We start from the raw sequence: 25854 nt of genomic DNA on the forward strand, positions 1-25854 counted from the left end.
TTGAATCCAAAAGCTGGAGGTTTATTAAACAAACAACTAGTATCAAACAATAGGCAGAATCGTGATCATGAACCAGGCAACGATAAGCAAACAAAGAGGCAGTCCAAAAAGGCAAACAAGGCAGAGTCCAAAATCCAAAAACAGTAGTCAAAAGAGCAGGCAAAAAGGTCATAACACAATGGCAGAAATAGCAGTAGGAAAAACGCTTAGTAGGCAGTGAAACTGGCAATACTTCGCAATGAATACACATAAGCAGTGTGCTTATATATGGTGGCTACCAGGAAGTACCACAGAGGAAGTACCCAGTCAATAATCGGGAGAGAGCTCCCTCTGGTGGGCGGATGAATGGTAAGCTGCCATATTCGTTACACAAACTCGGTGCTGGAGAGTCCTGCATATTTTAATTAAACACACCTGAACAAGCTAATAAAGGTCTTACTAGGTATACTACAAACTTCCAGGCAGGTGTGTTGAAGGGAGTTGGAGCTAAACCCTGCAGGACACTGACCCTCCAGGAACGAGTTTGGACACCCCTGGTCTAGGAGTACATTGTTGTGTGCTGTAAAGTGCTTAGATACAGTTCAATCAGAACTAAAATCTTGCCTAAATCTGTATTCAGTTGAGTATTTTCACAAGAAAAGTCTCGACACTGCAACATTCTGCCAATGGGGTATGCAAAATAATCTAGTTATTTGTTTTGACATAGGCCACAGGTGTAAAACTCCGTTCCAAAAGGGCCGCAGCTCTGCACAGTTTAGTTCCAACCCTAATTAAACACACCTGATCAAACTAATTGAGTCCTTCAGGCTTGTTTGAAACCTACAGGTAGGTGTGTTGGAGCAGGGTCGGAACTAAACTGTGCAGGGCTTCGGCCCTCCAGGAATTGAGTTTGACACCCCTGACATAGGCGGTTCATTACGCTGTGGCGACCCCAGATTAAAAAAGGGACTAAGCTGACAAGAAAATGAATGAATGAATGAATGTTTTGCCATAATGTTTTGCTTGTTTTAAGGAAAAACTCACTTAATTTTGATTCATTATTTCTTAAAACAAGACAACATTTGCTTCGTGATTTAAAAATCTTTGGATATTTAGACTAGAAACAAGACAAAATCTCTTTTTGTAGACATTTTGGATGAGAAGCCAAATTACAGGGCTTTTGTAAGCAGAGCTATCGTATGCAGTTTCATTGTTCAGCATTATTTGGCTCATTAGATAAATAGTCAGACTGAACCGGAGCGGTCCAAACATTGAACCCTGAGGAACTCAAGAGTAGTCTCCAGACTGAAAATCCTTCATATAACTGTTTGAGTTCAATTTTTTTTTGGGGGGGGTGGGGGGGGGGGGGGTTAGGGGGCTTTTTTTTATCTCAACCATGTCACTTCTAAAGCAGGGCTGTCCAAACTCTCTCCTGGATGGACCATGCAGTTGAAGTCTGAATCATTCGCCCTTCTGTGATTTTTTAATTGTCAAATATTTCCCAAATGATGTTTAACAGATTCAGGAGTTTTTCACAGTATTTCCTATAATATTTTTTCTTCTGGAGAAAGTCTTATTTGTTTTATTTCGGCTAGAATAAAAGCAGTTTTTAAATATTTTAAAGTCATTTTAAGCTCAATATTATTAGCCCCCTTAAGCGATATTAGTTTTGGATTGTCTCCAGAATAAACCACTGTTATACAATGACTTGCCTAACTAGCCTAACTTTACCCTAATTACCCTAGTTAAGCCTTTAAATGTTACTGTAAGCTGAATACTAGTACATATCTAGTCAAATATTATGTGCTGTTGTTTATTGACCCTTTGCTGAGATTTTGAGAGATTTTTTTGAGAGAAAAGCCTGTGACTGAAGTTAGTTGCAGTTTTTAAACCAATGTTAAAGCTTTTTACGTTCTTTCTTTTCATCTCATTTATTTTATTTCCTTATTAAGGTACTCCATTCATGTTTAGATTGTTTATTGTGTGTTTTCTGCATTAAATCAGTTTATTGTTCAACTCCCTCATCCTTCATTAAGCTATCCCTGTAAATATATTGTGGTACTTATAGTGCTCATCCAAATCTAAGGGTGCTACAATAGCTATCATATGTGGTTTTATTGTTCAGGATTATTAGACTCATTAGATGCATAGACAGACTGAACCGGAGCGGTCCAAACACCGAACCCTGAGGAACTCAAGAGTAGTCTCCAGACTCAAAATCCTTCATGTATTTCAGTTTAATTTTTTTGGGGCCTTTTTCCATCTCAATCATGTCACTTCTAAAGCAGGAGTGTCCAAACTCTGTCCTGGATGGACCATAAATGGACCTGTTTTAGGTACAGTTGAAATCAGAATTATTCACTCTCCTTTGAATTTTCTTTTTGAAGTATTTGCCAAATGATGCTGAACAGATTCAGGAATTTGTTCACAGAATTTCCTATAATATTTTTTCTTCTGAAGAAACCCATTTTAAGGTCAATATTATTAGCCCCCTTAAACAAAATTTTATTTCGATTGTCTCCAGAACAAACCACTGTTATACAATGACTTGCCTAATTACCCTAACTTTACCCTAATTTCCCTAGTTAAGCCTTTAAATGTCCCTTCAAGCTGAATACTAGCATCTTAAAGAATATCTAGTCTAATATTATGTGCTGTTGTTTAATGATTTTTTTTTTTTGCTGAGATTTTGAGAGATTTTTTGAGAGAAAAGCCTGTGACTGAAGTTAGTTGAAGTTTTTGAACCGATGTTAAAGCTTGTAAAATAGCAAATTTGTCACACTAACACTTGAACATGTTAGGTAGACCAGCAACATGAAGTTAAAGTTAAATAATTAGTTAAATAACATTTAAAACTCAACGCTTTGAGCTGAAACAAGTTGAGTTGACTCACATTTTTAAGGCACCATGTTAACTTTCGTTTCTAAGTTTATAGAGGCGGATTGGACACCCGCTGCTCTAAAAGATACACGAGAAGCCCAAAATCTTTAAATGAACAGATTAATGTAAAATACTTGTTTGGTATTTTAACATTTCGTAAGGCTCATTTCTTTGTTTCTCTCTGATACAGCCACAAAAGCTCTTGAGAATGCAGCGTCTTCCACAGATTTTTCTCCATCACCATGTCATGGTTGGCATAGAAGACCAGAGGCTTCTTCACCCTGTCATAATAATGGTCTGAGAAGTCTTTGTAATTGTCTGTGATGAAGCCATAAGCAGAAACCTGAGGGATAAACCAGTGTTCACATGTTTAAAACAGCTTAATAAAAGGATAGTTCAATCGAAAATTAAGATTATCTCTCCATTTATTCGTCCTGAAGTGTAAAATGTGGTAAGATTATTTGTCTTGTTGGACACAGAAGAAGATATTTTGAATAATGTTGAAAACTTGTAACGATTAGCTAGGTTTCCATCCCCATAAATGTAATGTAATGTGTATTTTTATAGCATAAACTTATGTAAAGATTTGTTTGGACATTAACGTCTGAATGCATAAGAAGAAAAACACAAACAGGTTTTGAATAAGTGAGTAAATTAATTATCAGTTTTGAGTGAACAATCCCTTTAAAAACATTAGAAAAGATTCATTAAAAATTAATGTATAATCATGTTTTATTGATAATACTAAACACTGACCTGGTCACAGGAGTGTAAAGCAGTCATCAGCATCATGGCACCGGTGCTGGGCATGTACAGGTCTTTGAAGAGAACGAGCCATGGTGATTTCAGAAACCTGTCAGTCAATGATAGCATAGCGTTTCATTACAGGAGAGAAACACTTTGTGTTTAGACTACATGTCTGGGAAATCTCCCTCACCTTTGAGTCACGTAATGAATGAAGCTGGGATGGATCATCTTCAACTGCCGTATTTCAGGATTGTATCCAAAAATCTGACTGGCCCTGGCATAATAATCAAATAAAATGAAATGTTAAACCCAAACTCTAAATCTGGCAGAAAGCCTTTAATTGGACGCAAAGTAATTTTTTGATTTAGGGGTGCATCGATAGGAATTTTGACCAATACCGATACCAATTTCGACTTAAAACTTTGACCAGTACCAATATTATTAGAATTAGGGGTGCACTGAATTTTTTTACCAATACAATACCACTTTGAACACAAAGCTTTGGCAAGTACCGATATTATTTGAATTAGTGGTGCACCGATAGGATTTTTACCAATACCGATCAACATAAAACTTTGGCCAATAGCAGTATTATTTGAATTAGACATCCCGATAAGATTTTTTTTACCAGTACCGATACTTATTTCAACATAAAGCTTTGGCCAATACCGATATTTTTGATTTAGGGGTGCACCAACAGGATTTCTTACCAATACAAATACCAATTTTGACAGAAAACTTTGTCCAATAGCGATATTATTTGAATTACGGATGCACTGATAGGATTTTTTACCAATACCAATACTAAAATCAACATAAAACTTTGGCCAATACCGATATTATTTGAATTAGAGAGCCCAATGAGATTTTTTACCAATACTGATACTTTGGCCTATATAGATATTGTTAAAATTAGAGGTGCACCAATATAATATTTTACCAATCAGTTGGATGTTTTACCAATACTGATTTCAACATAAAGCTTTGGCCAAAACCGATATTTTTGATTTAGGTGTGCACCGATAGGATTTCTTAACAATGCAGATATGAATTTTGACATAAAGCTTTGGCCAATACCGATAATTTTGATTTAGGGGTGCACCAATAGGAATTCTTACCAATACAGATAGTGATTTCAATAAAAAAAGCTTTGGCCAAAACCGATATTATTTGAATTAGAGAGCCCGATAAGATTTTTTACCAATAACGATACTAATTTCAACATAAAGCTTTGGCCAATATAGATATTGTTTAAATTAGTGGTTGATTTAGGGGTGACCCGATAGGATTTCCTACAAATACTGATTCTAAATTCGACATAAAGCTTTGGCCAATACTAACATTATTTGAATTAGGGGTGCACCAATAAAACTTTTTCCAATACCGATATCGATTTCAACATGAATCTTTGGCCAATACCGATATTTTTAATTTGGGGGTGCACCAATAGGATTTCTTACCAATAAGAATAGTGATTTCGACAAAGCTTTGGCCAATACCAATATTATTTGATTTAGGGGTGCACCAAAAGGATTTTTTTTTACCAATCAATTAATTGTTTTACCAATATTAATTTCCATTTAAAGCTTTGGCCAATACCGATATTTTTGACTTAGGGATGCACCAATAGGATTTCTTACCAATACAGATAACAAATTTCAACATAAAGCTTTGGGCAATACTGATATTAATTGAATTAAGAGTACACCAATAGGATTTTTTTACCAATACCGATACCGATTTCAACATAAAGTTTTGATACCAATATTAATTGAATTAGTGGTGCACTGCTAATATTCTTTACCAATACAGATACCAATACCAATATCAACATAAAGCTTTGGCCAATACCAATATTATTTGAGTTAGATGTGCATTATTTGATATTTATTTATTGTTTACAAAATAATATCTAGAGAAATAAGTCTTTAAAATAACAGAAAAAGTACTGGGAGTTTATTACAAGGTTTTTGTATCATCATATACAACACCAACCCTGATAATCTACTGTATCACTTTAAACTGTAAGAAATGTTCATAAAAGTCATCTTTCCATCTTTTCAAGAATAAAAGTTGTTGGAGGAAAGATCAATGTCCCATAAAGCAATTCAAAAAGCAGAAATAAATGGGGGAAATAAAAACACAAATCACAAAATATGGAAAACTGCAAATTTACAGATCTTTTTAAACAGTTTATTACGTTGCTCAGTATATAGGAATTTCCTATTAGCCATGTTATAATCTCTAATAACAACTGCCTAGGTTAACCCCCACTTAACGTGATAAAATAATGAGTCTAATTTGTTGTAAGTTGGACTAATCAAAGTGTCTAGTTGTGTGATTATGTTCAATTATTTTTCAGTTCTTCCCTGTTGTCATTCCAGTGTCAGGCATATAATAATAAAAATTATTATTATAATTACAAGAAATACACCCCACCCTGGAATGTTAATAAACTGCTTTACATGGGACGACTTTCATTTATAATCTGAGTATGTTATCAGTGATCGTTTCGCTTTTTTTTATTTATTATTTTAATGAAGCTTGGTTGATTGATTTCTAATTTCATCGCCAATCTTAGCCAATCATATTCTTCTTTTTTTAAATGAATGAATATTTACTGTAAAAAAAAATACAAAATATCTTCATGGAGCATTACCTTTACTTAATATTTGAAGGTTTTTGCCCAAACAAATTAACCCAAACAATGTATATTTGTCAATTGCCAAAAAAATATACCTGTCCAACATCAGCGCCTTTGTGCTTCAGGCTCACAAATACCAAAAATGCCACTCATTTCCAGGATAGCAGGAATATAGCGCCGCCTGCTGCTTACTATGCATACTGCATTCACTTCACATTCAGTCAATCAATGAAATAACCATAAACTAAATAACTACACCCACCTGCTGTCTTTATCCACCCCAGAGAGCACAGGCACACCCCGGGCAGCAGCTGCAAGCATCACATAGTCTCGTGCTTCTGCTGGGATGAAAATATAAGAGATGCCCTGCAGGTGGAAACACAAACACGACACTGCAATTCAGCCACGGACCAGCAGAGGGCAGTAATTGAACCTGAAAACTTCTGATAAACTCAGCATTAAGGTCTAGAAGGGATACGGCTGCGGATACTAAATATCATAATGACACTCTACAGTAATTGTTAATATTTGTACATTACTGTAAGGGGTAGATATAGGGTTTGGATAGGGGTAAACGTTAATAAAATACAATTAAATGTGTAATTAAATAAATACTATGAATAATATTTGTCGTAATTACTGTTTTACATTACTCTGATGGTTGGATTTACTGCTGGGGTAGGGGTAGTCGTTAATAAAATACAATTTAATGGGTAATTTAATAAATAATATGAATAACACTCAGCATAATAGTTTTACATTACTGTGAGGGTCGGGTGAGGATAGATGTTGATTAAATACGATTTAGAGTGTAGTTTAATAAATAATATCAATATACTGAAAAAAACAGCTTAAACCAGCCTACGCTGGTTGGCTGGTTTTAGCTGGTCAACCAGGCTGGTATTAGAGGGGTTTTGGCCATTTCCAGGCTGGTCTTAGCTGGTCAGGCTGGAAAATAACCAGCTAAAACCAGCTTGACCAGCTTGGTTTAAGCTAGACATAGCTGGTTTTGGCTGGGTTCATAGCCTGGTTAGGCTGGTCAAGCATCTCCCATCCTAACAAGCTAAGACCAGGTTGGAAATGGCTGGAAACCAGCCTGGAAGTGGCCAAAACCCCTCTAAAACCAGTCTGGTCGACCAGCTAAAACCAGCCAACCAGCCTAGGCTGGTTTAAGCTGGATTTTTACGTCACTGAGGTTTATCCCTACTAAAAAAACAGCTGTTGACCAGCCTGGTTTTGGAGGGGTTTGGGCCACTTCCAGGCTGGTTTCCAGCCATTTCCAACCGGGTCTTAGCTGATCAGGATGGGAGATGCTTGACCAGCCTAGCAAGGCTATGAACCCAGCCAAAACCAGCTATGTCCAGCTTAAACCGGCTGGTCAAGCTGGTTTTAGCTGGTTATTTTCCAGCCTGACCAGCTAAGACCAGGTTGGAAATGGCTGGAAATCAGCCTGGAAGTGGCCAAAACCCCTCTAAAACCAGGCTGGTCAACCAGCTAAAACCAGCCAACCAGCCTAGGCTGGTTTACGCAGTTCTTTCAGTTGGGTAGGGTGTGTATACATTAATAAAATACAATTAATTTAATTAATATTTATATATTTATACATTTATATAATTTATAAATATATATTTAATTAATTAACATAAATAGTACTCGGTATAATTATTGTTTTTACATAACTGTGAGCGTTAGGGTAAGGGTAGAACGTTAATAAAATACGATGAATAGATGACTTAATGAAAAATATGAATAATTCTCGTTAACTGTCGGCCGCAGCTGTATCCCTTTTAGCAGCAACCGCTAAACTCTCAACGCATTACCGGGTCACGTGGCACACTGACGAAGCCGTCCTGCTGATAAGCGATGAATGAGTTTTTGACGGAGTTGGTGGTGAAGCCGTAAAAAGACGTCTTTGAGCCAACATCACGCTCAAAACCTTTGATTACCGCACCGTTTACCCTGAAAACAGACCTGAGTATTAGTGGCAATACTTTAGAACTTCAAAATTTTACATTAAATTCAACTCTGTATTTAAAAACAATGTCCCTGCTGAAAAAAACAGCTTAAACCAGCCAAGGCTGGTTGGCTGGTTTTAGCTGGTCGACCAGGCTGGTTTTAGAGGGGTTTTGGCCATTTCCAGGCTGGTTTCCAGCCATTTCCAGCCTGGTCTTAGCTGGTCAGGCTGGGAGATGACCAGCTAAAACCAGCTTGACCAACCTAGCCAGGCTGGGAGCCCAGCCAAAACCAGCTATGTCCAGCTTAAACCAGGCTGGTCAAGCTGGATTTAGCTGGTCATTTTCCAGCCTGACCAGCTAAGACCAGGCTGGAAATGGCTGGAAACCAGCCTGGAAACCCCTCTAAAACCAGCCTGGTCAACCAGCCAACCAGCCTAGACTGGTTTAAGCTGGATTTTTTAGCAGGGCAGCAAGCACTATATAGTGTTTTAAAGTATGCACACTGTGGTTAACACTTTGTTAATGAACAGCATACTGTAGTATTAACTATAGTGAACAGATAAACTAATAAATTAATTTTACTACAATAAACTGTGGTGAATATATTCGGCCACTTTATTAGGTACAGGAACAAGACGGCCCTTAACAGAGCACCTCTGAGCCCATACTCGCAGAGCACCCTCAACAGAATGCCAAGAGGGACACTTGTCAAATGCCTTCTCTTAGCCCACAAAACACACGAGGACTGGTTGGGCTCCATGAACCCCCGAGCACCCTGGTGAGGGTATAAAGCTGCTGGTCCAGTGTACCACGGCTTGGATGAAAACCTGGAGCTAGGACATTAAAGTGACGTTGAATTTTAGTTAGGTAATTACACAACACAAAACCATTAGAAAACAAAGGTCTTGTGATGTTAGACTTTGACGTTTAATGGATGCCATATGCTGAAATGATGTTGGCTTTTTAGTTAGTTAATGGAACAGCCTAAAACCAACCAAATATCAATGTTGGCTGACGTCGGTAGTAGGCTAGATGTCAGCTGACGTCAGTATTAGACAACAAATTGATGTTAAATTTTGGTCACCTGACCTCGCAACCAAAATAGAACTAAAGATCAACGTCATACGAGGTTGTGTGCGTGCTGTCAAGCGACAGGTCACTCAAAAACAAAAATTCTCATTCTCAGGCGGTTCCAAACCGAGTGTTTTTCTTCTGTTGAACACAAAGGTAGATACACTGAAGAATGCTGGAAAAAGCAGCCATTGACGTCTACAGTAGGAACAACAACTACTCTGGAAGTTGATCTGCTGTTTTCTCCTGCATTCTTCAGCATGTCTTCCTTTGTGTTCAACAGAAGAAAGAAACTCAATCAGGTCTTAATCAAGTTTAGAATGAGGAAATGAAGACAGAGTTTTCTGTTTTGGGTGAACTTGGGTGAACTTTAATAGTGGGTGGAAAGAGTGATGCATCTCAGCTGAACACATAATTGGTGGAACGGTTGCAACATAAAGCAACACTCTGTTGCAATATGTGCACTACTAAACGGTCTTGTGTTGCACCGATAAATATAGTTTAAATGTAACTGCATTCCAACTAGAGCTGTGGTTAAAAAAAGCTAAAGTTTTTGCTAGTTCTTAACAGCAGACGGCGCTCTAGGCTAGTTTTTAACAGCAGATGGCGCTCTAGGTTAGTTTTTTACAGCAGATGGTGCTCTAGGCTAGTTTTTAACAGCAGATGGCGCTCTAGGCTAGTTTTTAACAGCAGACGGAGCTCTAGGATAGTTTTTAACAGCAGATGGCGCTCTAGGCTAGTTTTTAACAGCAGACGGAGCTCTAGGCTAGTTTTTAACAGCAGATGGTGCTCTAGGCTAGTTTTTAACAGCAGACAGAGCTCTAGGATAGTTTTTAACAGCAGATGGCGCTCTAGGCTAGTTTTTACCAGCAGATGGTGCTCTAGGTTAGTTTTTAAAAGCAGAAAGAGCTCTAGGCTAGTTTTGAACAGCAAACGGCGTTCTAGGCTACTTTTTGTTTTACATTAGATGGCACTCTAGGCCAGTTTTTTATGGCAGACGTAGGCTTGTTTTTAACAGCAGACAGTGCTCTAGGCTAGTTTCTAATAGCAGATAGCGCTCTAGGCTAATTTTAAACAGCAGATTGTGCTCTAGGCTACAGTTTGTAATCAGCAGATGCCGCTCTAGGCTAATTTTTAACAACAGTTGGTGCTCTAGGCTAGTTTATAAGAGCAGATGGTGCTCTAGGCTAGTTTTTAACAGTAGACAGTGCTGTAGGCTAGTTTTGAACAGCAAACAGTGCTCTAATTTAGTTTTTAACAGCTGATGGTGCTCTAGGCTAGTTTTTAACAACAGATAGTGCTCGCTCTAGGCTAGTTTTTAACAGAAGATGTTGCCCGCTTTAGGCTAGTTTATGACAGCAGATGGCGCTCTAGGCTAGTTTTAAAGCAGATGGTGCTCTAGGCTAGTTTTAAAGCAGATGGTGCTCTAGGCTAGTTTTTAACAGCAGATAGTGCTCTAGGCTAGTTTATGACAGCAGATGGCGCTCTAGGCTAGTTTTAAAGCAGATGGTGCTCTAGGCTAGTTTATAACAGCAGATGGTGCTCTAGGCTAGTTTATAACAGCAGATAGTGCTCTAGGCTAGTTTATAACAGCAGATGGCGCTCTAGGCTAGTTTTAAAGCAGATGGTGCTCTAGACTAGTTTATAACAGCAGATGGCGCTCTAGGCTAGTTTTAAAGCAGATGGTGCTCGCTCTAGGCTGGTTTTTAACAGCAAATGGTGCTCTAGGCAAGTTTTTAATAGCAGACGGCCCTCTGCTAGGCTAGTTTATAACAGCAGATGGCGCTCTAGGCTAATTTTAAAGCAGATGGTGCTCTAGACTAGTTTATAACAGCAGATGGCGCTCTAGGCTAGTTTTAAAGCAGATGGTGCTCGCTCTAGGCTTGTTTTTAACAGCAAATGGTGCTCTAGGCAAGTTTTTAATAGCAGACGGCCCTCTGCTAGGCTAGTTTTAACAGCAGATGGCGCTCTAAGCAAGTTTTTAACAGCAGATGGCGCACTGGGCTAGTTTTTAAAAGCAGGCGGCGCTCTAGGCTAGTTTTTAACAGCAGATTGTGCTCGCTCTAGGCTAGTTTTTAACAGCAGATGGCGCTCTAGGCTAGTTTATAACAGCAGATGCACTCTTGATTTATCACGATTTATCTTGAGCTCAAGTTTTCTCAAAGGATGTTCACCACCTCAAATACTTTTCAAGCAAATTGAAATCATTTATATTTGCGTAGACGATTCAATTGAGGTGAATCTCGCGATTTCACAGCAAATGCTTTACTTATGTTAACGCATTTGCATAGACTTTGTGTGTAATTTACTGAATACTGTTGGTTTAATCAATCTGGCAACCTGTCTGTGCATTAATCTAAGGTGCAGATGCCAAATAAATAAATAAACAACATTCAATATTTTGAATTTGAACCGCAATACTCAATTGAACCACTAGGATTAATCCTACACACTCCACATTTAATACCATGCATAAACAGGGCCTAAAAGGAACTACATTTTTTAAAACAGATTGATTTCTTTCACAGTTGCACAAACCTGAAGACATAATCGTGACCGTCTATGGCTTTTCCCTGTCCGGATCCATTCAGTATTCCACCATTTCCCACCACAGCACAGCGAACGCATGCATCTGCTGATTTCCGCTCAAACACACGACCATTGTCCGGATGTGTAAGCAGATCAAGAGTATTGCCGATTACTGTGGTAAAGGAGCAAACAATGAGACATTGATTTGTCGTTTTATTGTTCAGGATAATTTCCTTGTTTGATGCGTTACTAAGCATTTACTTGCAAAAGACTGGTTCTTCCAGCCGTAAGGCAAGTATTCACTCTGGAGCTGCTTCCATTGCGAAAGACCAAACGAATCTCGCCACTGCATGATGGGAACCAAGAAGCTAAACTGTTTCCTTAGACTCTCCGTCTTGTTTATGATGTGTCTCAATGAGCAGGCTGGCACTGGCTAAAAACAAAAGAGGAAGACATATTGTTTGAGTTTACTTTAGCTGTTTTAGGCCATGTTTAGAGCAATATTTCCCTCTTTAAAAGATAAATAGCCTCATTTTATTGTTCCTCTAGAGTTTAACAGTTTAGTTTTACCATTTTTGAATCCATTCAGCTAATCTCAGTCTACTTTTAGCTTAGCTTAGCATAGATTATTGAATCGGATTAGACCATTAGCACCTCGCTCAAAAATTTAAGAGAATTTTGATCATTTTCCTATTTAAAGCTTCTCTTTTGTAGTTATATCGTGTACTAAGGCTGACGAGAAATTAAAAGTTGCTATATTCTAGGCTGATATGGAGAGCAACTGTACTTTTGTTGATTGTTACGCCAGAATAAGAGCATAGTTAATAGCCATATCAGCCAATTAAATAGCAACTCTTCATTTTCTGTCAGTCTAAGCATACAATATAACTACAGATAAGTAATTTTTTTTTGTAACAGAGTACATACAGGAATCAGAGAGTGAAATTTAATACATTTCAAGACATTTTTAAGACTTAATTCATACGTTTTAAAACATTTGGGTTTCAACCGTTAACATTGGCCACTTTTTAACTTACAGTATATTTACTAAATACTAATTATAAGAAACTAATCCTAAACTAAAACATTATAGTAGTATAGTAAACAAAGCAACGTGTTGTAAAATCTAGCAGGATTTTACCGATTTCATAAACTACCTAGCATTCCACTATTCATAGATCATAGATATATACATTAGATGTCACCTGGCCTATTGTTGTCTATTTGAAGATAATGCGTCAATAGCGCCGCCATCTTAGTACAGGGTAGCACTCCTTTGAAATGAATGCGGGACCAAGGTACAGTGGAGGACTGTGGCAATCCAAAGCCAGAGATATACACATATACACATATATCTATGATCGGGAGTTTTCCTGGATTTTAGTATGTAATTTTTTTTTTTCTAATTACGAAAATTATAATTTTACATCACTTTTCTACATTGATGGATCAGTGACCGCACGGGCATTCCTAACAAAAAGCTTGTGTTTGTGTGTACAGAAATGTACTATTCACCCTCCCTGTTAAATTTAGTCTAATCATGTCCTGAAACACAGCTCCTCTCCTGCTTTCACCTCTCATACTGACGGAGGGAGCGACTCGTTTGTGAATGAATCCCCCGAACGACTCTTTCACTAACGTTAGCCGACAATAATACAAGTTTCCGGCAGCGCAGCATCTCGTTGTCATATTTCTTTTGCATTGTTTGCTGATTTTATTCAACAAAACTAGCATAAGCCGAGTGTTTAGTGTGAGTTGGAGCTTCTTTGCCTTATGGTGAATGCAGTAAGTGACTGTTATCATCAATAACGTTACCTGATTAGCACAAAAGTTCAGAACATACAAAAACAGAAAAAAACTTAATCTTACCTATGAAATGTTCTGCCTTTGTGCTTTGTTTTCTTTGTTTGCTCGTTACTACACCTGTAGACAGCGCTAAAGTCCCGCATCTTCACGTAATAACACTGTCTTGACTAGTGCGCTTGAATCACATTTGTCCTGGGAGCACTGTACCAATGTGGCGGCGCTATTGACGCATGCTCAGGGTCCCTATGCGATATCCAGTGTATATATCTATGTTTATAGATTAAGTGCTAGCATACAACTATACATTGTATAATCAAAAATCTTACAATATTTAATATCAACTTTTAATACTTTTTAAGCCCCGCCGACACCCTGTGTAAATGATCAAAACTCTCTTTAAAATTTTGAGATAGATGCTAATGGTCCAATCTGATTCAAAGACTTATGCTAAGCTAAGCTAAATTTGGCCAAACCCGCAAATTAATAATAATAATAATAATTTCTTACAGTTATATAGCGCTTTTCTGGGCACTCAAAGCGCTTTACACAATCGTGGGGAATCTCCTCATCCACCACCAGTGTGGAGCATCCACCAGGATGACGCGACGGCAGCTATTTTGCGCCAGACCGCACACCACACACCAGCAGATTGGTGGAGATGAGACAGAGTGATGTAGCCAATTATGATATGGAGATGATTTGGAGGCCATGATGGACAGAGGCCAGTGGGCAGATTTGGCCAGGATGCCAGGGTTAAACCCCTACTCTTTTTCGAAGGACATCCTGGGAGTTTTTAACGATTATGGAGAGTCGGGACCTCAGTTTAACGTCTCATCCGAAAAATGGTGCTCACTGAGTATATAGAGTCCCCGTCACTATACTGGGGCATTAGGACCCACACAGAACGCAGGTTTGGTGCCCCCTGCTGGCCTCACTAACACCACTTCCGGCAGCAACCTAGCTTTCCCATGTGGTCTCCCATCCAGGTACTGACCTTCGCTTCAGTGGGCGACCATGTGAGAGTTGCAGAGAGCTAGCTGCCGGCAAATTGGCTGAATAGATTAAAATATAGTAAAACTCACCTGTTTAATGCTAGGGAAGCTGTAGAAGTGAGCTTATTTACAAAGCTAAAGTGGAGTGTTCATTTAAGCACATAGATGTTTCGGTTTACCGTCTCTTCTGCTGAATCCATTACAATCCAGGTTTCTTTATTCTCCTTTTTAATCCTGCAAAAAACAGAACATAAAGAACGTCTGTTTCATTGAAAATATTTGCGTTTACATTGAAAAACATTAGAAAAGTAGAGCGTTGGAGAGAAAAAAAAGGCGTTGAGTGAACAGTTGCAGTGTAATAAGAGTGTGCTGGTAAGAAATGAACATCCCAGTGAAACTTGTGATAAATACTTCATAATTCAAGTCCAAAAAATGCTGGATTCGGCACACAGGAATAGGTTTAAAATAGCGCAGCGCATATTATGACATGTTATTATGAGCGTGATGCAATAACAGACCTATTAGAAATGGGAAAACAATATGTTATGATACATGAAGACACATCATATAACTCAGGATAGTCTGGATAAAGCCACAATGGGCACCTCCTCCGCTATTAAATATCAAAAAGTAAAACAGTTGTCATGGAAACTTTCTGCTATAAACAGAAGCTTGCAATGGTTGTCCCACTTCCGAGCTCTTCAGATCAGTCCACTGCTGTGGAACTAACAGTGATGAGCAGCGCTGCTTGAGAAAGTTGAAGACACGGTGTCTAAAAAGCACGAGATGCGAGGGTAACGGTCAAACGTGTCCATAAAGCATGTATTTACATTGTAAAACATTCAATGAAATTTTAATATGATTATAATATACAGTTTAAGAAACGAACGAACATTTCAGTGAAACTTGTGATAAATACTTTTTAATTCAAGTCCTAAAAATGCTGGACTCTGCATTCAGGAATGGGTTTAAAAAAAGCGCAGCTCATGTTATGACGTGGTATTATGAGCGTGATGTAATAACAGACCCATTAGAAATGGGAAAACAATATGTTTTGATTAGTACATGAAAACACATCATATAACTACACTGCTGTTATCTAACGATAAGTAAAACAGTTGTCATGGAAACTTTCCACTATAAACAGAAGCTAGCGATGGTTGTCCCACTTCCAAGCTCTTCTGATTGGTCCACTGCTGTGGAACTAACAGTGATGAGCAGCGCTGCTTGAGAAAGTTAAAGATCTTTTGCCTTGACACAGTATCTAAAAATGCGAGACGTGACCGTAGCGGTCAAACACGTCCATCAAGCGCGTGTTTAAATTGAAAAACAATAGAAAAGTAGAACGTTGGAGAGGAAAAACGCATTGTGTAAACCACCCCTTATGATCGTGAATGCAATTTAATAAGAGCGTGCTAGTACACGAATGATTATTTCAGTGAAAGATATCTGGACAAAGTTACAATGGTCGCCACCTCCGCTGTTATATAACGATAAATAAAACCAACCCAAGCTCATTCTGAAAACGTAGCCCCGCGGACGTTTCCGGAGACCGCGTTTTACGTGGCCGGAGGTACGTATAGCTGCATTTGTTTTTTTCGAGCGAACGCTACGGGGAGCCGGCTGTGACGGCTCACCTCCATGTGGAGGGCTTTCCTGCCGCAACCAGTTTGTTCGCTTAGCTTGCAGTGTTACGTAGAGGTCGGAGGAGGAGGAGCCGGCCGCGGCGACAACCAGGTTCGAGTCCGGCGAAGAGCGGTTCCAGAAATAAGGTAAAATGAATAACAAAATCCAAAAAATAAAAGCGAACGAGTATGTAACGGGGCGAGAATGCGGCGAAATCCGAAAACGCGGTCAAAGTCAGAGGAGGGCTTTTGCTTTTCTTTATTGGACGGCTTTTGTGAATCGTCGCTTTGGTTTAGGGAAGGGGGAGGAGGAGAGTGGCTAGGTCGGCTTTTGAGCGACCGTCTATCCGACTGACGGAATGAATGACTGAACGATCGACCGGGCGGCTGGCCAATCGTTCAGTAATTCATTCTGTCTGTCAGATAGATGGTCGTTCAACAGCAGCCTCTGGCACAGCTAGGGCACGAACGGCGCGCGCTCCCGAGAGGCGTCCAAGACGCGAAAAAGCGCAGCACATCGGCCTCTCGCGGATTCACGAAAACAAAAACTGCACAAATACGTACCTCCCGGTACGTATTTCGCGGCCTCCAGAAACGTCCGCGGGGCTACGTTTCCACAATGAGCCTGAGTTGAATAAAACAGTTGTCATGGTAACATTCTACTATAAACAGAAGCTCACAATAGTTGTCCCACCTCCGAGCTCTTCTGATTGGTCCACTGCCCAGGAACAAACAGTGATAAGAAGCGCTGCTTGTGAAAGTTAAAGATCTTTTATTTTGACACGGCGTCTAATAAGCACGAGACGCGAGTGTAACTGTGAAACACGTCCACCTAGCGCGTGTACTAAACAATAAAGAAAAGTAGCCCATCGGAGAGAAACGACCCCTTATGATTATAATATGCAGTGTAATAAGAGACTGCTGGTAACGAATGAACATTTCAGTGAAAATTGTGATAAATACTTTTTCAAGAGTTCACACTTAGCTGATGATTGATAGTAAAGCTAGTTTGGCGTGCTGTCCCGGGAGAGAGCCCTGAGCTTATAAGATCCTCGAGCCCTGGGCTCCCTCCCGTTGCAAGGCGAGAGGGGAGTTTGAGCTCTGGGAGATCTCGATAACTCCCCTCTTGGTTGTTGTAGCTAAGTGTTGGATATGTATGCTGAAAGGTGTACTCAGAGTTTAGCTAATGTATTTGGATTAATTGTTAGAGTGCTTGTTTTTGAACTGTGCGAGGAAACCGGAGAACCCGGGGAAAACCAACGCGACCACGGGGAGAACGAGCAAACTCCGCACAGAAATGCCGTCTGGTTTGGAAAGGAATTAAACCAGGGGCATTCTTGCTGTGAGGCAACAGCGCTAATCGCTGGCCACCGTGACGCCCGTTTGAAAGGAGGGAAAGTAGGGTTGAGTGGGGGGGGGGTTTCTTCAAGACGAAGATATTGAGATGAGAATAGTCTGGTTATTTATAGTGAGTTAAGGATCGTCTGATAGGATAATCAGTCATTAGCTAAAGTTGAAACAGCTGTGAACAATCATAAGCACGTGATCCTCTCGAACTTTGTTTATGAATAAACTTCACATAATTTCAGTCCTGAAAACGCCCATTAGAAATTAGGAAAACAAAATAACAAATTAATAAATAAATAAAAGGCAGTCGGATTTAATGGGTGATCTAAAAATGTCAACAATGTGAGAACGTTCGTCGAGTACAAAGAAGAACCTCCTAAAGACATTCCAGCAGCATTTTTCTGAATCAGCATTACAGGAATGTTTTTTCAATAATGCTGACGTTTACACAACTTTCAAAGAACTCTACTGAATGTTCTGGAAACGTTCCCTGTCAGCTGAGGTTTCTCTGATGAACATAACTTGCAAATAATGTCCTGAGGACTTTTCTGTCCCTTCAAAGTAGGTATGTGTGCCTGCAACTTAAAATAAGCTCACGTAAATATAAGACCTGGCAGTTTGCTTTTGAGTTTCAGTTTCAGTAAACACATCAGTAATTACCTTACTAATGTACTATAGTAAAGGGGGAATAATGTACTTTAATTTACATTACTGTAATAAAGTTCTTTTACTTTATTTCCTTTTGATTATGTGGAGAAAAGGAAAGGACAGTACTTCTAGTCATGTGCATTTTATTTATAGCACCATTAAAGAAAGATCTCTGTCAATCATCTTATCAAAGGGGAATTCCTCCACATTTCCTGGTAATAATGATGAGTCATTTAAACTGAACAATGAAGTGTTGTAATAAGATAGTCTGTAAAGAAGATGATATTATATTGTTTTTATTATTATTATTGTCTATTGTTAAAGAAAAGCAAGGAAGTTTGGTATCGGTAGCTTTGCACATGTACTTTAATTTTAATATGAATTTAAATTTGCTTAAACTTCTTTTTCAGGAGATCCGATTCAAGTTTATAGTCGCAACCAGGTTTCTGTGAGTCATTCATTTTTTTCAACCACTGACTTCCAAAAAAGGAATATTTCACAGAATGTTTGAAACCGGTAACCATTGACTTCCATAGTAGGACTACTTTGAAGAATGTTGGAAACCGGTAACCATTGACTTCCATAGTAGGACTACTTTGAAGAATGTTGAAAACCAGTAACCATTTACTTCTATAGTAGGACTACTTTGAAGAATGTTGGAAACCGGTAACCATTGACTTCCATAGTAGGACTACTTTGAAGAATGTTGAAAACCGGTAACCATTTACTTCTATAGTAGGACTACTTTGAAGAATGTTGGAAACCGGTAACCAATGACTTATATAGTAGGACTACTTTGAAGAATGTTGGAAACCGGTAACCATTGACTTCTATAGTAGGACTATTTTAAAGAATGTTGGAAACCGGTAACTATTGACTTCCATAGTAGGACTACTTTGAAGAATGTTGGAAACCGGTAACCATTGACTTCCATAGAAGGACTACTTTGAAGAATGTTGGAAACCGGTAACCATTGACTTCCATAGTTGGACTATTTTGAAGAATGTTAAAAACCGGTAACCATTGACCTCCATAGTAGGACTATTTTAAAGAATGTTGGAAACCGGTAACCATTGACTTCCATAGTAGGACTATTTAAAAAATGTTGGAAACCGGTAACCATTGACTTCCATAGTAGGACTATTTAAAAAAATGTTGGAAACCGGTAAACATTGACTTCCATAGTAGGACTATTTTGAAGAATGTTGGAAACCGGTAACCATTGACTTCCATAGTAGGACTATTTTGAAGAATGTTAAAAACCGGTAACCATTGACCTCCATAGTAGGACTATTTTAAAGAATGTTGGAAACCGGTAACCATTGACTTCCATAGTAGGACTATTTAAAAAAATGTTGGAAACCGGTAACCATTGACTTCCATAGTAGGACTATTTTGAAGAATGTTGGAAACCGGTAACCATTGACTTCCGTAGTAGGACTATTTAAAAAAATGTTGGAAACCGGTAACCATTGACTTCCATAGTAGGACTATTTTGAAGAATGTTAAAAACCGGTAACCATTGACTTCCATGGTAGGACTATTTAAAAAAATGTTGGAAACCGGTAACCATTGACTTCCATAGTAGGACTATTTAAAAAAAATGTTGGAAACCGGTAACCATTGACTTCCATAGTAGGACTATTTAAAAAAAATGTTGGAAACCGGTAACCATTGACTTCCATAGTAGGACTATTTTGAAGAATGTTGGAAACCGGTAACCATTGACTTCCATAGTAGGACTATTTTGAAGAATGTTGGAAACCGGTAACCATTGACTTCAATAGACTCCAGCAACTTTTAACCATGAAAAATTGTAAAAAGTGACTTTTATTGTCAGTTGCTATAGTTTGCAGTGCTATATTGTCTGGGCTGGTGTTGTATATTATGCTCTAAAAACCCTGTAATAAGCTGCAGCACATTTCCTGTTATTCTACACACTTTTTTTTCTCTAGATATTGTACATTATATTACTTCAAACTACTAAAAACATCACTAAAAGTCACTTTGTTAAACTGTAGAGTTGAATATTCAACATTAAAAGTCGATAGAGCAGAGACCAACATCCCATAATGCAATTCACAACTGTAAATAATCCCTAAACACACAACACCTGTTCATTTTTTACCGTGTATTTACATCCAACACTAGCTACAACCATACTCTTTTTAACATCAGCATGCTTATTTATTTGTTGGCTGTTTTTCTTTAATTAATACAATCAGATGAACAAACGTCAAAGAAGCTGCAGAGTTTTGACGGATTTATCATTGCACTGAAATCAGGAATGGATTTCAGGTTCAGAGGAATGACAGTCATGAGGATGTGAATTCACTGCTGTGTTTTCCTGCTTGTTTCACCAGTTCACATTCACAGATAATTAGCTGAACAGAATGTGCGTATCTGGCGTGCTGTCCGGGGAGAGGGCTCTGAGCTCGGGAAGACACCCTAACTCGTGTGATTCCCCTTATCAGGATAAAGAGAGATTGGGTCCGAGCGCAGTGTCTAGCCCGGCTCCAGAATGCTCCCCCCTCAGATTTAAAGAGGTATTAAATAGTGTGGAGTCGGGGGGGTGGAGGGATGCTAGGGTCAAGAGAAAACAGAGGTGTGACGTGTTTGACTATTTATAGGGGTTTGGTCTTGAGCTGATTGGATAACAGAATGATTGTCTGTGATGAATTAGCCTCGTTGCTCCTCCCGAAATTTGTTTATACAGCATCACTTTGATTGGACACGGAAGCAAACCTGTCAGAAAGCTTATTTACATAAAGCACAGTCATGTACGTCATGGTGTCCACAGAATTTGCTTGAGTCCAGCATATCCGATGAGCATTAAACAAAGCTGGATCAACTGAACAAAGCCGTGTTTTTATTTCCGCCTGACATTGTGTTTTATTTTGCGTCTGCCTATAAGAATGTGGCTCAGTGGTTAGGACTGTGGCCTCACAGCAAGAAGGTCGCTGGTTCAAGTCCCGGCTGAGCCAGTTGGCATTTCTGTGTTGAGTTTGCATGTTCTCCCTGTGTTGGTGTGGGTTTCCTCTGAGTGCTCCAGTTTCCCTCATAGTCCTCATGCGCTATAGGGGAACTGATGAACTAAATTGGCTGTAGTGAATGAGTGTGTATGAGTGTTTCCCAGAACTGGGTTGAGTTTGGAAGGGCATCCAATCTGCTGCGTAAAACATATGCTGGAATAGTTGGCAGTTCATTCCACTGTGGAGACTTCAAATTTATAAGGGACTGAGCTGAAGAAAAATGAATGAATGAATGTACGAATCGTTTTTATTTTATTGATGGTCATATATATATATATATATATATGTTTAAACTTTTATCATGCATCGTTCAGGGTTGCCTTTCCGAAAACCATTGTTAGTCAGCTAAGGTCACAAGCTGTGTTGTTACAAACATAGCTTGTTGATTTGAAGTTTCCCATATCCGTAGTTTCATTAAACATTCACAAACTGCATTGCAAACTTGTGCACTTGCAACTACACCTCTGGAGCTGTAGTTAAGAATAGTTTCTGGCTGTGTTCTATTGTCAGCTATCCCCCCTATGCCCTATCCCTATCCCCTATGGCTCTCAAGCCAAATGTAGCTCATGACTTAAAATACATGGCTCTCCAGCGGTCTTCCTTCAATAATATTTTAACATTTCAAAATATATCCATCACTAGAAATCAGTTTACTATCGAAAATACAGATACAATTCCCTTATGATTGTAATTTTATGCAGCAAAATGAATAAAAACTCAATGTACAATAAAAGGACTTTTCCACCAATGTGCGTTTGTGTCAAAGTGGATAAACTTTAATTGTGACACCAATAAAGGGCGAACAGCTCCTAACTTAGGGCCCTATCATACACCCGGTGCAGTGTGGTGCAAGAAGCGGCGCAATAGTCTTTTGGTAGTTTCATCTTGGCGCAAGAGTGGTTTTGAGGCATTGCGCTGCGCTGTTTAAATAGCAAATGCATTAGCGCTCATTTGTGCGCTCATAGGCGTTCTGGTCTAGAAAGGAAGGCGTTCTGAGGCGCACTGCTGGCGTGTTGCTATTCTGAGAAACTATAATAGATTTTTCATTAGACCAAAACAAACCAGTGCAGAGTTGCGCCTCGATTATGCACTGCTTAATACACACAAGAGAGCAATAGGCAAATATCTTTACATATGAAAACATTTAAATATTAAGGATATATATAGGATATAATAAGAATAGATATAGGATATAAATATAAAGGATTAAAATATTACAAAACATATTATTTTCTAGCCTACATAAATATGAAAAATCACTGCTTTTATGTCTTCTTCATCTCGGGAGGCTTTTTCAGTTCATTAAGAACAATTTGCTTCTGTATAATGTTATTATTATTAGCAGTATTATTTATTATATCCATATTTATATTTGTTTTATTAAAAACAAGCTTAGATTTGTCCACCTGTCAGGTTTTAGACCATATGGGGCATGGCAGGTGTATTTGGAAATAAGTCAGGTTTTTGAGCACATTTCGTTATTATTGTTCATTTATTTGTTTGCTGGAAATTAGAACTGAATTTAGAAATAGTTTTGAAACAAATCTTTGTGCTTAACAAATGAAATTATTTATTTATAGGCTAATTGATGTCTGTGTGTAAAGGTTTCCCTATCCAAGAGTGAAAGTGAAAGTAGATCCATTATCTCTCATTCTCACACAGTAGATGCTCTGTTTAACAGTGTTCTGTTAAAAAACTGTGAACTGTTTGCTTGTGAAATGCTCATTTTTTTCCACTTAGACTTACTTTGTGTCCTGTAAATAGCGAATGCTATATATAGCTTAATAGCTATATATATAAACATAATAGCTTATGGCGTGACGCAGCTGGGTCTTAAATGTAATGGGAGATGAGACTCTGATTGGTTTATTCTCAAAACACACCTATAACTCATTAAGAAAATAAACTCAACCATTTTAGACCATGCGCCTTGGCGCAAAGCGAATTTTCCCGTCCGTAAATGAGCAAAAATGCGTCCTGACACGCCCTGAAAGCGGTTGCGCCCTGCGTTTTGCGCTTTGCGCATGGACCGTCAAAATAGAGCCCTTAAAGTCAAACAACATTCATGAGGGATGATGGCGAAAATAAAAATGTTATAAATTACTCTTTCTTCATGTTCTCCCTATGTTCGCATGGGTTTCCTCCGGGTGCTCCGGTTTCCCCCACAGTCCAGTTGTCCACAGTTCAGTCAAGAAAATGAATGAATAAAAGAATTCATGGACTTGCTCAATATGTGATGAGCAAGTTTAACATGTGACATAAGTTAAGGTTTTGTTTAAACCTGTATTATTTATAGTAATATTATAAATAATACGATGGTGTCAGTATTAATAGTCTAATTCTTTTTAGGAATTTATAGTAATACAGTAGCAAATGCATTTTTAAAGAGGCATTTTGAGAGTTGAAGTCAGAATTATTCGCCCCCATAGAATATTTTTTCCTTCTTAAATATTTCTCAAATGATGTTTAACAGAGCAAGGAAATTTTCACAGTATGTCTGATAATATTTTTTCTCCTGGAGAAAGTCTTATTTGTTTTATTTAGGCTAGAATAAAAGCAGTTTAAAAACACCATTTTAAGGTCAATATTATAGGGCCCTTAAGCTATTTTTTTTTTTCGTTAATCTACAGAACAAACCATCATTATACAGTAACTTGCCTAACCTGCCTAGTAACCCTAATTAACCTATTAAGCCTTTAAATGTCACTCTAAGCTGTATAGAAGTGCCTTGAAAAATATGTAGTCTAATATTATCATCATGACAAAGAGAAAATAAATCAGATATTAGAGATGAGTTATTAAAACTATTATGCTTAGAAATGTGCTGAAAACATCTTCTCTCCGTTAAGCAGAAATTGTGAAAAAATAAACAGGGGGGCGAATAATTCTGACTTCAGCTGTATATATATCCAAGTCTTTAAAAAATGCATTTGCTAAAAAAAAATCTGAGATGGCTCTTTGCTGAAAAAAGGTTTCCGAGCCCTGCTTTAGAACATTCTAACATTTAAACTTGAAATTATAAAAAAAAAAAAAAAAACAGAATTAAAGTCTTGACTCTGCGGTGTAATTTACTTTCAAAGCATTTTTACAGTTCAGTTTTAGCGATCTTCACATTGACAATTGCATTCCCTTCATAGTGCACTCAATGTCATTTTGAACACAGCCGTGGCTCATTACGAAAGCTTTAGGTGACCTATTATTTAAAGCAGAATGTTATGTTACGTCTCCTAAGCTTGTAAAAACATGTTGAAGTCAGAATTATTAGCCCCTCACACCTGTGTAGAACAAATGTTGAAAAGAAATGAAGTGCTATAATGAGTTTAAAAGAGTGTTTGTCTTGTTTCTAATCCAAAAATCTAAAAATTCTTAAATCAAGAAGCTTTTTCTAGACAAGTACAATATATTGTCTTGTTTTCAGAAATTGTCAAAATTATTATTTTTTTTTCTTTAAACAAGCAAAATAACCTGCCAACAAGATTTTTAATTTGAAATAAATTTATCTCACCTCACTGACAGATTATTTTGCTTTTTTTAAAGAAAAAAATCCCTTCATTTTGACTTATTTTTTCTGAAAACAAGACAAAATCTTGTACGTGTCTAGAAAATGCTTCTTGATTTATGAGTTTTTAATTATTTGGACTAGAAACAGTTGCAGTGCAGTTTTGTTTGTCATATAAACAAGTTTTTAAATAGCTGTTGTTGTTTTTTTCAGTACTAAACTACACTACTGTACCAGTCATAGACGAAACCACTTTAGCATGAGTAAATAGTAACCTTAAGCAATCGTTCACCCAAAACCTACTATTACAGTAACTCCCCCTTAAGTGTTTTCAGACCTGTTTTGAGTTTCTTTCTTCTCTTCAACACAAAACAGCTTGTTTAAAGAATGTTGATAATCACCGAGATCTGCACACTTTCATTTTCAAAAGATACATTTTTGTGGTATTTAGGTTTATTAATGGATTATTTAGTTAATAATATGGTGTAAAAGTTTCCCAGGGATGGGTTGCAGCTGGAAGGGCATCCGCTGCTTAAAACCATGCTGGATAAGTTGGCGGTTCATTCCGCTGTGGCGCCCCAGATTAATTAAGGGACTAAGCCGGAAAGAATGAATGAATGAATGGTGCAAAAGTGAAGCATTTATGCAAAAATCACTTTTACCTGAGGTTTAAACACAGTTGTGTTTCAGCAGTGTGTGAATATATTCAGCCTCTAATAGTAAAAATGTATTAATTGCATTTGTTATAATCAGAAAGCCACAACACAGTACTGAGAAACACCCATACACACTCACATTTACACACACACTCATAAACTACAGCCAATTTAGTTCATCAGTTCCCCTATAGCGCATGTGTTTGGACTGTGGGGGAAACCGAAGCACCCGGAGGAAACCCACGCCAACAAGGGGAGAACATGCAAACTCCACACAGAAATGTCAACTGGCTCTGCCGATACTCAAACCAGCAACTTCTTGCTGTGAGGCGAAAGGTGAGGTGAACCGTGCCACCCTTATTACCAGGTTCTCAGAATAAATTGATTGGCTGTGTCTTGTTTTTGCAAGACAATTGATAGCACTCTACTGGAAAGTGCATCCAT

General features: G+C 38.2%; 1 protein-coding gene across 2 annotated transcripts in view; it reads right to left on the reverse strand.

Moving 5' to 3' along the window:
* The window catches only part of st6galnac2 (ST6 (alpha-N-acetyl-neuraminyl-2,3-beta-galactosyl-1,3)-N-acetylgalactosaminide alpha-2,6-sialyltransferase 2), a 37325-nt gene continuing 11471 nt past the window's right edge, over window positions 1-25854 (reverse strand). The window contains exons 2-9 of one of the 2 annotated variants that reach the window (XM_087241802.1): window positions 14783-14837; window positions 12067-12238; window positions 11815-11977; window positions 8071-8209; window positions 6513-6616; window positions 3797-3880; window positions 3616-3712; window positions 1-3202 (exon numbers count right to left, since the gene is read on the reverse strand). In XM_087241802.1, coding sequence (XP_087097928.1) covers window positions 3023-3202; window positions 3616-3712; window positions 3797-3880; window positions 6513-6616; window positions 8071-8209; window positions 11815-11977; window positions 12067-12238; window positions 14783-14837 — 994 coding nt within the window. In that variant the 3' untranslated portion in view covers window positions 1-3022. Of the gene's footprint in view, window positions 3203-3615; window positions 3713-3796; window positions 3881-6512; window positions 6617-8070; window positions 8210-11814; window positions 11978-12066; window positions 12239-14782; window positions 14838-25854 lie in introns of those variants that run through there. The other variant, NM_001171222.1, reaches the window with a different exon arrangement.

This window comes from Danio rerio, chromosome 3, assembly GCF_052040795.2.
Source record: "Danio rerio strain M-AB ecotype USA chromosome 3, GRCz13ab, whole genome shotgun sequence".
Taxonomy (NCBI): Eukaryota; Metazoa; Chordata; class Actinopteri; order Cypriniformes; family Danionidae; genus Danio; species Danio rerio.